Source organism: Homalodisca vitripennis, chromosome 6 (assembly GCF_021130785.1).
Source record: "Homalodisca vitripennis isolate AUS2020 chromosome 6, UT_GWSS_2.1, whole genome shotgun sequence".
NCBI lineage: Eukaryota > Metazoa > Arthropoda > Insecta > Hemiptera > Cicadellidae > Homalodisca > Homalodisca vitripennis.
In genome coordinates this window covers 33,490,483-33,503,351 of record NC_060212.1, presented here as the reverse complement: position 1 = coordinate 33,503,351, position 12,869 = coordinate 33,490,483, and the positions used below count along the sequence as shown (strand labels likewise).

General features: G+C 32.1%; 1 protein-coding gene across 1 annotated transcript in view; it reads right to left on the bottom strand.

The window, feature by feature from the left end:
• The window catches only part of LOC124364237 (inactive dipeptidyl peptidase 10), a 246,795-nt gene that overhangs the window by 55,898 nt on the left and 178,028 nt on the right, over positions 1–12,869 (bottom strand). Inside the window, exon 6 of the mRNA XM_046819563.1 lies at positions 9,569–9,621. Coding sequence (XP_046675519.1) covers positions 9,569–9,621 — 53 coding nt within the window. The remainder of the gene's footprint in view (positions 1–9,568; positions 9,622–12,869) is intronic.

The following is a 12,869-nucleotide window of genomic DNA, read 5'->3' as shown; positions in this document are numbered from 1 at the left end:
GAGTTATTTAATGGTTCTTAGACTGTTTGTACTTAAATTCTGTGATATGTTTTTAATTCGTTTCGCCGAATATGTTTCTTCGAAATTGTTTCAAGCCATGTGCCAATACAGGTTGCTACGTATTTTTATGGCGCGCGCGCGCGCGCGTGTGTGTGTGTATGTTTTAAAGAGGCAACGCGACGATGGAAATTCAATTTTCAGGAACAAAACTGCCAAAAGATGTCTGTCTCTTCTACTTAAGAAAAACTCTATTGAATTGGTTAAACAGGAACAATTAGAATTTCCACCACGATCAACATAAAACAATTTCAGACGATTCTATTTCCCCCTACTTGTTCGGCAAGTAATAAAACTCTTCCGCACCGCGTTGATAAGCGAAGATAGCCGCTTCTTGAAGTAATGGGACCGCAGATAGCCGACACGCTATATGTTAATATATAGCGCCTTTCCCTGATTTATCAGAAAATTCCTCTTACTTTATGTCCCATGAATCTGATAACACCAAGCGAACGGTGACGGTATTTTATATTAACAAAGTTCTTTCTAAGCTATAACCAAACCAGGGTATTTTATTGTGTTACTTTGTGAATTACTTACAATTTCCGAATTTTTTTAATAGTACCATTTCTCGGTATAATAGTACTTTTTCAGTCCATCAAGAATATCCTGAATTTGACTACCGAAGCTGAGCATAAAGAAACCGTGACACAGCTTAAAATACAGTAAGAAATAATTTAATAATTAGACATAGAAATTTACTTAGACTGCATTATTGTAACATTTCCGAATTTAAATTAGCCGTATAATTCAAAACTAAAAGTGATTTAGAGAATTTGAAAGACAATACCTAAATTTAGAAGTATTACAATGCACTGAGGATCTAAATGGTGTTAATATTTATAATCAGAATGAAGGAAGTTATTGCTAATCATTTCAAAACTGATTTATATGATCAGGTCAAAAAGCTACCAAAACAATAACAAAGAAAATGGTTTAAAATACATTAGACTTCAGGTTAGGTATAATTACATACACCGTAAATACATTAGATCGGAAGTTAATTTAAACGCCTTTTTTGGCCAAAGTAGCCTTCTCAGTCCTAAGTTTATATATATATATTCTATTTATCAGGACAACGTGCCAAATTATAGAATGGCAATGGAAATATCTTAGCCAGAAGTAGATCATAAGAGCTGGAAATAAGTTTTTTTTAACCAATGTATGTTTTTATGACCTATGTATATATTGGCAGCAAGGCAAACTCAGTTATGGCATCAGAAATACTAATTTATTCGAAAACGAAATGCTCCTATACGCGCAAATCTTGATAGAATAGTCAGTCCCTTAATTTATGGTCTAACAATGAACACTGAAATAGTATTGATAGACCATCCTTCATTGGATGTAAAGAGTCAAAACTACCTTAACAGCCTTTTCTTAATTCCAGTATTCATTTACTAAGTTTAACTTTACAACTTGATTCAAGAAAGAATATTAAACCACCTAGAACAGGTCCTGCATTGTAAATGTTTCAAACTTTCAACAAACGAAATTTTTTAAAGAATAAACCTTTTCAATTCGGATTTACTGCATTGTACTCTACTAATAGAAATATTTAATTTGATGTACCACTTGACCTATGCTCTATTTTAAGATCTCTTTCTGACTCCTTGCGGATCAGAAAAAATGTTTAAAGTCTTGACAAAAAATGACTTCAAAAAGTATATTTGTGATGTACAGTAATGTAGGTACAGTAATGATGTACCAAATTTTATTGCTTTACCTGTAATCGTTTGGGAATTATCAAGCCCGTGCTGGATATTTTTTACTTTTATTGAAATCTTTATAAATATCATTCTTTGTCATTCACTTAATTTTAAAACCACGATGTTCTATATTTAAATTTTATTTGTAGGGATTTTTATTTATGTTCAAATTGTGAATGTTTTATTTCGTTATTCCATCGTTTGACTTATCCTTTAAGTTTATATTTACAAAATTTTCTAATTAGACATTTAACTTCTTTTGGAAACCCACTTTTAAGTATCTTTTCCTTTACTAGATCTTAAAACTGAAGAATAAAGACCTGATTCAATGATAAGTATATATATCATCTTTCACGACGGTGGCCGTTCATGTTTATAGAAGTGCACAATTGAACCTATATAAGTGAATATGTTTACAAACATAATTTTAGATTAATTGCAACTAAACCAAATCCACATTTTTGCAAAGACATTTATAACAATTTTATTCTTGTAAGATTTCAAGAATACGGAGTTTATAATAGTTTGTACTATATAAATATGCTAATATAGTATAAATACATTGAAAGTTATTGTCACATCAATGTTGTGTAAATCAAACACCTAAACTAGTAATCCATCTTCAGTTTGACATTTAGAGATGACGGTCACCAAGTACTTAGAGCTGTATTTAGAGATGTGAAATTTACCTTTCTTCCAACTGAGTCGGAAGGGATATTTATAATATATTTAGCTTAGCTATAATAAAATTATTTGTATAAAGAAAAACTTTCTAAATATTCCTAAACTGTAAATCCATTCGTGAAAATTTTCTGAAAACTTCACTGAAGTTTTTCAATCGTCGTTATTGCATGGTAGTAAAATAGTATCTACGAACGATACGTATGGATTTTCCATTTAAATTTGGATTATGAAGATCTGAAGAAAGAGCATTAAAGAAACATCCCCAAAGTTTTTTGCAATGAATTTATTCAACAATTACATGACTTGTGAACATATTTTCAAAATCTGCTTAAACTTAAAAATAGATACGTTTAAAGCGTATAAATGGCTGCAATCCAAAAAAATAACTATTCACTAGGTTTTGTAGTGAATTTACAGTGTAAAAACGTAGTTATAGGAAAATAAGTCTTTTTACGATACGGTTTACTATTGACAACATTTCACAGAACTGTTTCTTTCCACTAAGGTGTTTAGGCCTGCCAGCCATGTGGAATTGAGTGGAATTGAGCAACATGTAATAACCATAATCTAATGCAATAATACTGGTCAGCTAAAAATGTTTAAAATAGAAAATACGTTTTTTTAGTTCTCACTCAAAACAGGTTAGAGATAGACACGTGGTTTAAATATAATAAAAACGTTTATTTTTCAAAGCTTTGTGGGCGAGAAAGTTTAACTAAATATGTTCATGTGACATATCGTTTTATAGTGCATTTATTGCACATCAAGAATTCGATGGTTTCTGTTTTACTTTTTAATTTAAAGAAAATACTGGATTTGATGAACTAGTAAAATCCCATTTTTGTTATGTTTTCTTCAATCGTGTTTGAAATCGTAAAACATTTTTGAAACGAAACTCCATTATAATGTTTGTGTCTAATAGAGTTTTAAAACAATGTGTTAGGTCTGGACAATGTATGCCATAGGTCTGAGTTTAAAACTTTTGAAATTCTAACTCGTACCCTCATTTTGTAACTTCGAGGCACATTTTGTTTGCAAGATTAGATGAAGTATTTTAAATAGATTACATATATGTGATTTAGAGGTTTGCAATTTCTTCCTTTGCTATATACTCGTATAATCCTTTATTAGCTTTGAAATGTTTAAAAATAAAATAATCTTGAACATTCTGTTTTCTAGTCTAGAAATAAAATTTTTCTACTAATTTAAAAACACAGACAAAGTTAAATTTAGGTTTTATATATATAATAAAGCCATATTTTGAGTACTAACTAACAAGTTTGTTAGTTTTTTAAGAGCTCATTTTCAACAGTAACGAAATCAAGTCCACATTTTTACAAAGAAATGTATATGCTTATAGCAATTGTTGCCTTGTAAAATTTAGAGAAAAATTATATAGTTATAGATAAATGTACTATCTTTATGCTTGTTTTCTAAATGACCGCTTGTTTCTTAAAGAAAACAGCGATATTTTTCGTCTTTATCAACGATGAACTTAACAGCTTTCTTAGTATTTTAATATTCTAATATTTTAGCAACATGTTTAGCTTGAAGCCAAATCTTATTGTTTTAATCTGTAACTGTAAAAATATCCTTGTTGTTGATTATTGAATAAGTCTACAACTAAATCTATTCAGATAGGTAAAAATAATAGATTAAAAATTTTTAATATAAACACCAGATTAATTAAGAAATGCCATTTTAACGATTTTATTGTGATACTAAACAAATATCAAATTTCCCTGATTACTCGTATATTTGGGGGCTGTCTATAGGCTACTGAATATTTACATCAAAATACAAGATTTTATCTTTACTAAATTATTAACTTTTTTTCTTTATTAATATATCTGAAAATTATAGAATGTTATACAGATTCATTGATAAATGTGAATAATAGTTATTAATAATTGTTATAATTTTTAAATTTGGGTTGAAGTAATTTACCAAACCAAGCACAAAAATTATATTTCTTTATATTTAATTTTGAATTCTTATGACTATATGTAACAATCAAAGATAAGGTATCTATGAATTAACTGTCGTTACTTCACTGACCCTGAGACAACACATTATAAGCTCAGTAGAGCCAGCCAGCTGCTGTACAAACCCAAAGGTTAAGGGTGAGAACCTCCCCTACATATACCAGCGAGGATTGTGTGAAGTGGGCTCTCTTGAATATTAAACAAGGGTCAGGTCAGTTCGATCAAAAGTCCGTGGGCGATAGTTCCTATAACTTGCGATTGAATTTTGGTACTATTTAAATGATTCGCATGTGTTTATTTCTCAAATGTATTGTATATTTTCTTATATACTAAAATATTCTAATGAAATACCTTCATAAAAGCTGTTCTTATGTGTATAGTGTTTTGTAGAACATTTACTCTTCAAAAGAAAGCGTTGAGGGTCGTCTGGGGAATGAGACCAGATGAGAGCTGTAGAGAGCGTTCCGATCCAGCGGGATCCTAATCTTGGCTTCCCTTCAAATTTTTCATTCGACAATGTTTGTTTTTCAAAATAAAATTCTTTTTCAAAATTTAAATCATAATCATAGCACACGGCACATAAATTAGCAAATTTTAGACAGTTTCAGACTCAACCTTTCCAAACAATCCATTTTTATTTTGGTCATAAATTATACATTTACTTCCAAATGCAATCAAAATTCATAAACAATGTCAACAGTTTCAAAAATAACTTAAAGGCTTACTTGATCGGGAAGGCTTTCTAGAGTCTCCAAGAGGCTCTCGTGATAACCATGTCTTGATTAGACCGATTGTTTTTATAGTAGGAATAATTTTAAATTTGTTACAAAAAGGTATTGTATTTTACCTTTAGATTATACAATACACAATACATTAGTATACACTGTATAGTATAAACATTTCTGTTCTGTTGCTTTTCTATAATTACTTTTGATTCTGATGTTTTGAATTGCACAGAAAACCTTTGTGTTCCATTGTGTGAATAAATTATTTTAATTTTTATTCGTTCGTTCTTTAAGACACTGTTGTGTCGTCCGGGTGCAAACGAACTCAGGAAACAAAATTCCCGCAGTTAGGGGGAGAGGGCAGTGTTTACCCCATTAAGTTTCAATGTTGCCGGTGGCCACAACCCCCTCCCTCAACGCCCCCCCTCACCGTGTTTGCTCGTTTTATGAGCCTTCAAGTGAGTGCGGTTTCTGTTAGCCTTTCGTTAAGAACTAGCTGTACTCGTTGGCCTTCTCCATCTTGACTGCTTTTTTCCACAGGAACGACAAGATATTTTTTAGATATTCGTCAAATTTACGCCTACATTTTTGTAATCTATATTTAGCGATTCTTACAGTAAAAAAATAAAAAAAACAACATAAAAATACAACCCAGACGTAATAAAGCGATACGACGAATATCGCAGGATCTGACAGAACGTTACGAAAGTCTTTTTAAATAATTGTGAATTTTTCCTAGATTAGTGACTTTCCTAGATTTGCTGCCTTTGGCGTGTAGACCTCAAAATATGTTTTTCCTTGGGCCAAGAGGACCATCTGTATAAAGTTTCATGTTTATAGAACCATCCTTACAAGTTTTTTCATACAGTCTGACAGACGGATGGACAACGACTCAATTTTAAGAAGATCCTGTTGGGTCCTTAGTAACAACAGAATAAATAAGCTAGGTAGGAGTAAAATACGCCAGACCATGAGTCATGCAACAGGTTCCGGTAACGATAACATGAGCAAATACCTATTTAAGGACATGCACCATCGTCAGACTCAATCCCACCTATGTAGAAATGTTGCATTTAGCTATCAAAATAATCCTGGGTATGGATTGACAGAAATTTGCAACCTCTGAATAATTGTTAGGTTTTGCTAACGTTCAGCCAATAAATATACGAGAATTATCAATAGGGTCAATATAGTTGAAAATATCAAAGGAACTTGAAACAAAGGTCTTTGTGGAGACATGGACGTAGCCAGCGAGGGTGTCTAAGGGGTCCGGACTCCCCAAATTTTCAATTTATTTTTTAGTAAACGACTATTATTATTTAAATTACTCAATATTACTGACAAGTACTGCTGAAAGATCTTTCTCAACAAAGAAACAGGTTAAGAACTTTCCAAGGAACAAAACGGGGCTTTACTCTCTGTCCACTACGGGAAAATTACAGTTGTCTGGATCCCCCAAAATGTTTCCTGGCTATGTTTTTGCCTAGAGACTTATAGCCCTTTTGTCCAAGGAACAAGTCTATTGACCGTTGAGTCAACAGCTCAAAGGCCAGCAAAGTTTATAGTACGAGAAAAAAAAGCTGAAGTCAGTTCGGGAAAGACTTAATAGAGTACTTTGTTACTCCGCTGCTTAAGTTTATTATTTATCGGCAAAATATTAAGTCAAGGAAAGAGTACACATTTCACACAAATCCATAAAACTTGGATATGTTGTAACGAAACTAAATACTCCATTTATATTCCATATTTCATGAAATATTGTCCTCAATGTGACACATCAAAATAACTGATGAACCAGGAATCACAACTTCCCCTAAGGTTTCGCTATATACACTGGAACATTTGTATCCTTTAGTACAAGATCACAAAACCTACGAAGGATAACCGTTAAATTGCCTAAATCAGTGAAAGAGTCCAAAAAAATTAATTTCAAATTATTTCCCGATATTATGATTTCTTTGAATTCTTAAATATATAAAAGTAAACTAATCACATGATTCAACGGGGTACTCACAGACCAACTGACAATTGAAATCATTCAATACCTCTCCTTATAGACCGCAGCGACTACGTTCAACTCTATTTTTAATTATATAAAACATAATATCACTTTCACTTGGAATCGACACATTATTTTAAAAACAAATGATCTTAATAGAAGATATATTAAAAATTACTCCCAAACTACTTTATTAACTTATTGATTTTTAACTATCAACTATTGATTATTATTGATTATTAACTTTCAACTATTGATTTTAAAGTATCAACAAATTAATAACTGAAATAGTACCTTAGACATAACAAAGAATACTCTTTCTATAATGTATTCTTTATATATATATATATATATATATATATATATATATATAAAATGTATTCTTTATAATGTATTCTTCACTACGAGGAGCTCTCCCACATCATCAGTATCTGTGAGCTCGTCCTTACAGGTAGTAGCATTTTATTGATTATTCCAAATTTAATAATTATTAGATTTATGTCCAATTTTAAAATTAAATATTAGATTATCTGCCTAAAAGCTGAAACCTTAAATAATAGTAATTTGTACCATTAGCGACTTATCGATACAATACAGGAATAACACTTATTTCCGTTCGTAATTACGTTAATTGGCTGATTAACGATGATCCAGCTGACAAAAATTATTTTACGTTTTTATTATAGACCATCAACACCCATAAAGTTTCGATTCTGATCAATGCATTCACAAATTATGTCATAGAACACCTTTCTTCCAATTCGAATATTTTATAAGCGTCAACATCTTTAATTTTATTTATTTGACTATTTGTGTCCTCTTCTTCGAAATCTGATACTGTGTAAACTGCAGATTTCAGACCTTTACATCATCCTAGAGGATTCCAATTGACCCTTCGGCCATCCCACCGTATCTAAATAGCATCCAAACGGCTTCGCACATCGCACTATATTGGATAGTACCATCTGAGGAATCGGATCCATCTTTGTCTCACTACGAGGAGCTCTCCCACATCATCAGTATCTGTGAGGTCGTCCTTACAAATAGTAGCATTTTATTGATTATTCCAAATTTAATAATTATTATATTTATGTCCAATTTTAAAATTAAATATTAGATTATCTGCCTAAAAGCTGAAACCCCACCATTCTGATATTGAAGTCATACCTTATAGTGTCTTGGTCCTCATTTATTAATTTCTAAGAGCTGTACCATACCGGTTCATTTAAATGGATGATCCAGTGAACTGTTATCTCACAATGTGTAAAACCAAGTTTAAATGTGTATGAATAAATTTCAAACGTGTTATTGTTTCTTTTATTCATCGAAGAAAATAAGAAAGAAGGCTATAAGGTGCAAATCTTAGTTGAGAAACGTTGTAAAACCTTTGCCAAAAACTAGGATTCATAAACTTTTGAGACAAGCTGAGCTGGAATTAAGTTCAGCTAGCTTAATTTTGTTACGCTTGTACCGTTATTTATTTGGGTTTTATATAATACATATTTTAGTAACCCTGTTACTCCTTACTGGTTAATATAATTTACATCCCAAGTGTCTTGGAACTAAAGTCTTGGCGGATTAACAACCCAACTGAAACGCGTATTAATTTTTATCTCTTGAGAATTTTGTAGCTGACCATCTTGCTGCCGAGAAATACCTAGCGCGCCATGTCCGCGAGTTTAACTTCGAGTGCTTCCAGCATTCATGTTTTAGACTTCTAATCAACTCATCTTCACTTTTTCCGACTACGTCTGCAATGTCGAGCCAAAGTGCCGACACCGCGCTGGTGAGTCGACATCAACGTGAAGGTAAGTCAATTTAAAAGTTTTAAATAATTATTAAATTAGAATGCAAAATTCCCATAGAGCATTGGAACCATTAAGCCCACCCCTATGATATCATTTTTCATTATCACTCTATTTGGCAGCAACGTGGCAATAAATTATTTCATTTTTAACATCTAGACGTGTGATTTTATGTTTATTTGCCACAACTAAACATATAAGTATATTTTGAAAATCGAGTATTCATTACTACGACCTCAGCGGTATCCAACCCCATGTGTTCCGTCCATTCGGTACACGCTTTTGGAATTGCATTTTTATAAGTAAATATATTCTTTTCTTATTGGGAGACATACTGAATCGTATATTATACAGATGTCAGCAAATCTTTCGTACATTTAAACATAACATGCAGCACACATAGACTTTACCTAAAGTCAAGAAATAAAAAATAAGTAAATTTTTTGTTAAGGACCATGATCTTAAGGATTACGATTATTCCTAAGTAATACTCATAAATAATATACCCAAATTACTACTTTGTAAAATTATATTTAAAATTAACTCATGCAAAGTGATACTACAGTATTTATAACGAACGTTTAAGCTGAGAATTTTTACTTACTCCTTATCCACATCGTAGATTGTGTAATGGGCGATGAAAGAATTCTTAAAGACCTGAAAAATAAATAAATAATTAGTACGAAGTTTATATAAAAATATTTATACATAATAGGTCTAGATCACTTTTTTTGTACATACATCTCCTTTGCTATCAATGGACTCGTGTTTATAAACAATGTGTTTAAATACCACTACCTCGAAGTTACACACACAGTATAGGAGGTTACAATGCTCATTCTTAGCAGCTCAATTGGGGTAACACTTCCTAAAGTTAATGGGAATGCATGCAATTTCGAGAAGGAACAGGACCACTTATTTCTATCTCTCTCATAATTTATGTTGAACACAGTGGTAAACAAAATAGTAACACATAAAGTACCGTAAAACCGGGGCTACTTGAGCTGCAAAGAAAAACTAAGCCTAGGTTCTGCGTAACGCAACGAAAGGACTTAATTGACCTTTTCCAGACAGATAGTAGCACTAGGAAGAGCCTGATGTATGAAACCAACGAATTATAATAATGGAACGCGCTCTGGGCCGGAGAAACCGAGCCGAAAATCCTGGGCTGCGTTCCGAGTCTGCAGGCGTTGGAAATGGGCAAGAACTAACTCCGCCCATATGGCAGGCATTATAGTAATGATCTAACATCACTTTAAAACGCCCTTCTATACTTAATACAATTGTTAGATACTACAATTTATTTATTATTACAAATGTTAGTAGCTGATTTTTACCGTGGATTTTTATTTTTAGTTAAACAAACGGATGTTTGTACAATATCAAAATAACTGAGATTTTGACTTTTATTTTTCTTACAAAGTCGGAAACAAAGATTACAGGCATTAAAATATTTTCCCAGATGAAAAAAAAAAAAACAACTTTTTATTGACAGTATTTTATTTCAAAGTAAAACTACATAAAATTTACAAACATGACACACACTTCATCTACGTGTTAGAAAATAAAATTATTTTGACCAATTTTTTTTGCCTTATTTCTAAGTTGGATTTTCTTATAATGTCAAAAGTTTTCTGTTTTTTTTCGATGTGATGAGATATTATTTAAAAAAATAGTTTAGTCACAGTTTTAATTAAAAATTAACTCGTGGCTTCCAGTGAATTCGTCAACTTAGAAGTGGTCGCATTTGTTTGAGATAACTAGAGCAAATAATAATATTTTACAATTTTCAATACCGTACATCATCACTTGATCTACTTAATTTTACCCTTAGATTTAAAATCAATAAAAAGTTAATGTGTTCTAAGATCAGCATCATTGGCATGGAGTACAGAACTCGGTGAGTTCTTGCCCAACTTTAAGCGCCTGCAAATCCATGGATACACCAGTAACGCTCAGCTGTGTGCGACCGGAAAACACAACATGTGGCTTACGGGCAATTGCGCGTTTTCCAGTAGTATAGTTCGTTGTATGAAACACAGTTTCTGCTGTTCCCTCCTTTTTCTGATTGAGGTTATGTGACTAGCAGAATAAACAGTTGGATTAGTGTTCTGCAAACTTCTATCTGTGCGTGCCTGTATGCAACTGATCTATTCAAGGTAAAGACTGTTATTTATTTTTAGTGTATTTCTAAAGATAATAAACGTATGTAAATGTTGTTAGTTATGTACTTAACACGTTAAATATTATGAGTTTGTAAAAGTGCACTGATAACCTGAAAAATGGGGCTACTTGACCACATTTCACCACTAAGTTAGGTTTTTACTCTTGTTCAATTAAATGGTGAAAGATACTATTTATGCCCGTTTATTTACAGATCTTGAATTGAAAATGGTCCGAAAATACAAGAGAGCTCCTGGAAGTAGGAAATATGCTGATTTTTCGGATGAAAAATTACAAATGTGTCTGGAATCTATTAAGTCTGCAGAAATGGCTCAGAGAGTGGCAGCAGCCCATTTTGACATAAGTATATCAACTATAAAAAGGAAATTGAAGGGTCGTTCTTTAAATAAGCCAGGGCATCCTGAAGTATTTAGTAGTGAAGAAGAACTGGCGTTTGCTAGTCATTTGGACAAAATATGTGATTTTGGTTTCCCGGTCGATGAAATGGATTTTAGGTTCATCGTTAAAAAATAGTTATAATAAATCGTAGTTATAATGGGATGGGTAGATTTAATAAGAATGTTAAATTTAGCTCCAGTTCACGTCCTTCTTAGTGCAGAATGTGGAACCAGACACTGTTACAGACTTGACTCCTGGAATCTGGAGTCATATTCGTCCTGAAAACTTGGTTTCTCTGCCGTACTTAGAGATCGTGTCTAAAACATCTTAGTGCTGTCAGTTGTGTACCTGATGAGACAATGAGATTGCCACTTCACCTATTTATAGGTGTCTCTGATGTGGAAACAATGTAAAGAGTTCATATTGGGCTTCTTCATTGCCAACCTTTTTTGGATCTTTTCAGACGAACAAGATTCCCGATATCAAGTCTGCGACAGCGTCAGGTTCCATAAGCTGCACTAAGAGGAAGGTTTACTGGAGCTAAACGCAACATCCACATCAACATAATAACTTTGGGGTATTAATAAAACATTAAAATTTGTATAACTTTAAATGCTCGCAGTGTTAAAGGTCCCAAAATAGTATAATGAACAAAGTGATTAAACAAACAACTAAATATTTTCTGCCTCCTTTAGGACCGAACTAGGATTATTCAAAAAAATTGCTGAATTTTCAAAAGCCATAAATAGTAAGAAATTGAATTTTGAATATTTATTTGCAATTTATCTAAATTGAAAATAAATTTACGTTGTGTGATACATTTTGTAACATATAACGTTGGCAAATGTCCGGATATCTATTACCTTATGCTACACAGTTAACGATTATTAATAAATTAACGATAATAATAATCTTATTATCATCGTTAATTCAACAGAAAATAACCGTAAAACTGTGGGTGGTTTACAATCAGGATGGAAGCGGCGAGTGCACGGTGTTCCAAGCCCAGCTGACATTTCGTTTCATGCCCGTTATCTTCATAGCGATAATTTCCCTGATAACACCGTAAAGCTGATTCTTAATAATCGTTAACTGTGTAGCATAAGGTAATATATTTCCGGACATTTGCCAACGTTATTTGTTACAAAATGTTTAACACAAAGTTTCGAGGATTGAAATATATCCTCTTCGTCAGGTGCAAATATAATTCCTTAATTAAAAAAGAAATAAATTATGACTTTATCTTGAAACCTTAACGCTGACCCAAATTAAGACGAACACATCGATATAAATTAATGAAAATAATAAAAAAACAACAATTAGTTTTACCAGTTTAACAATAA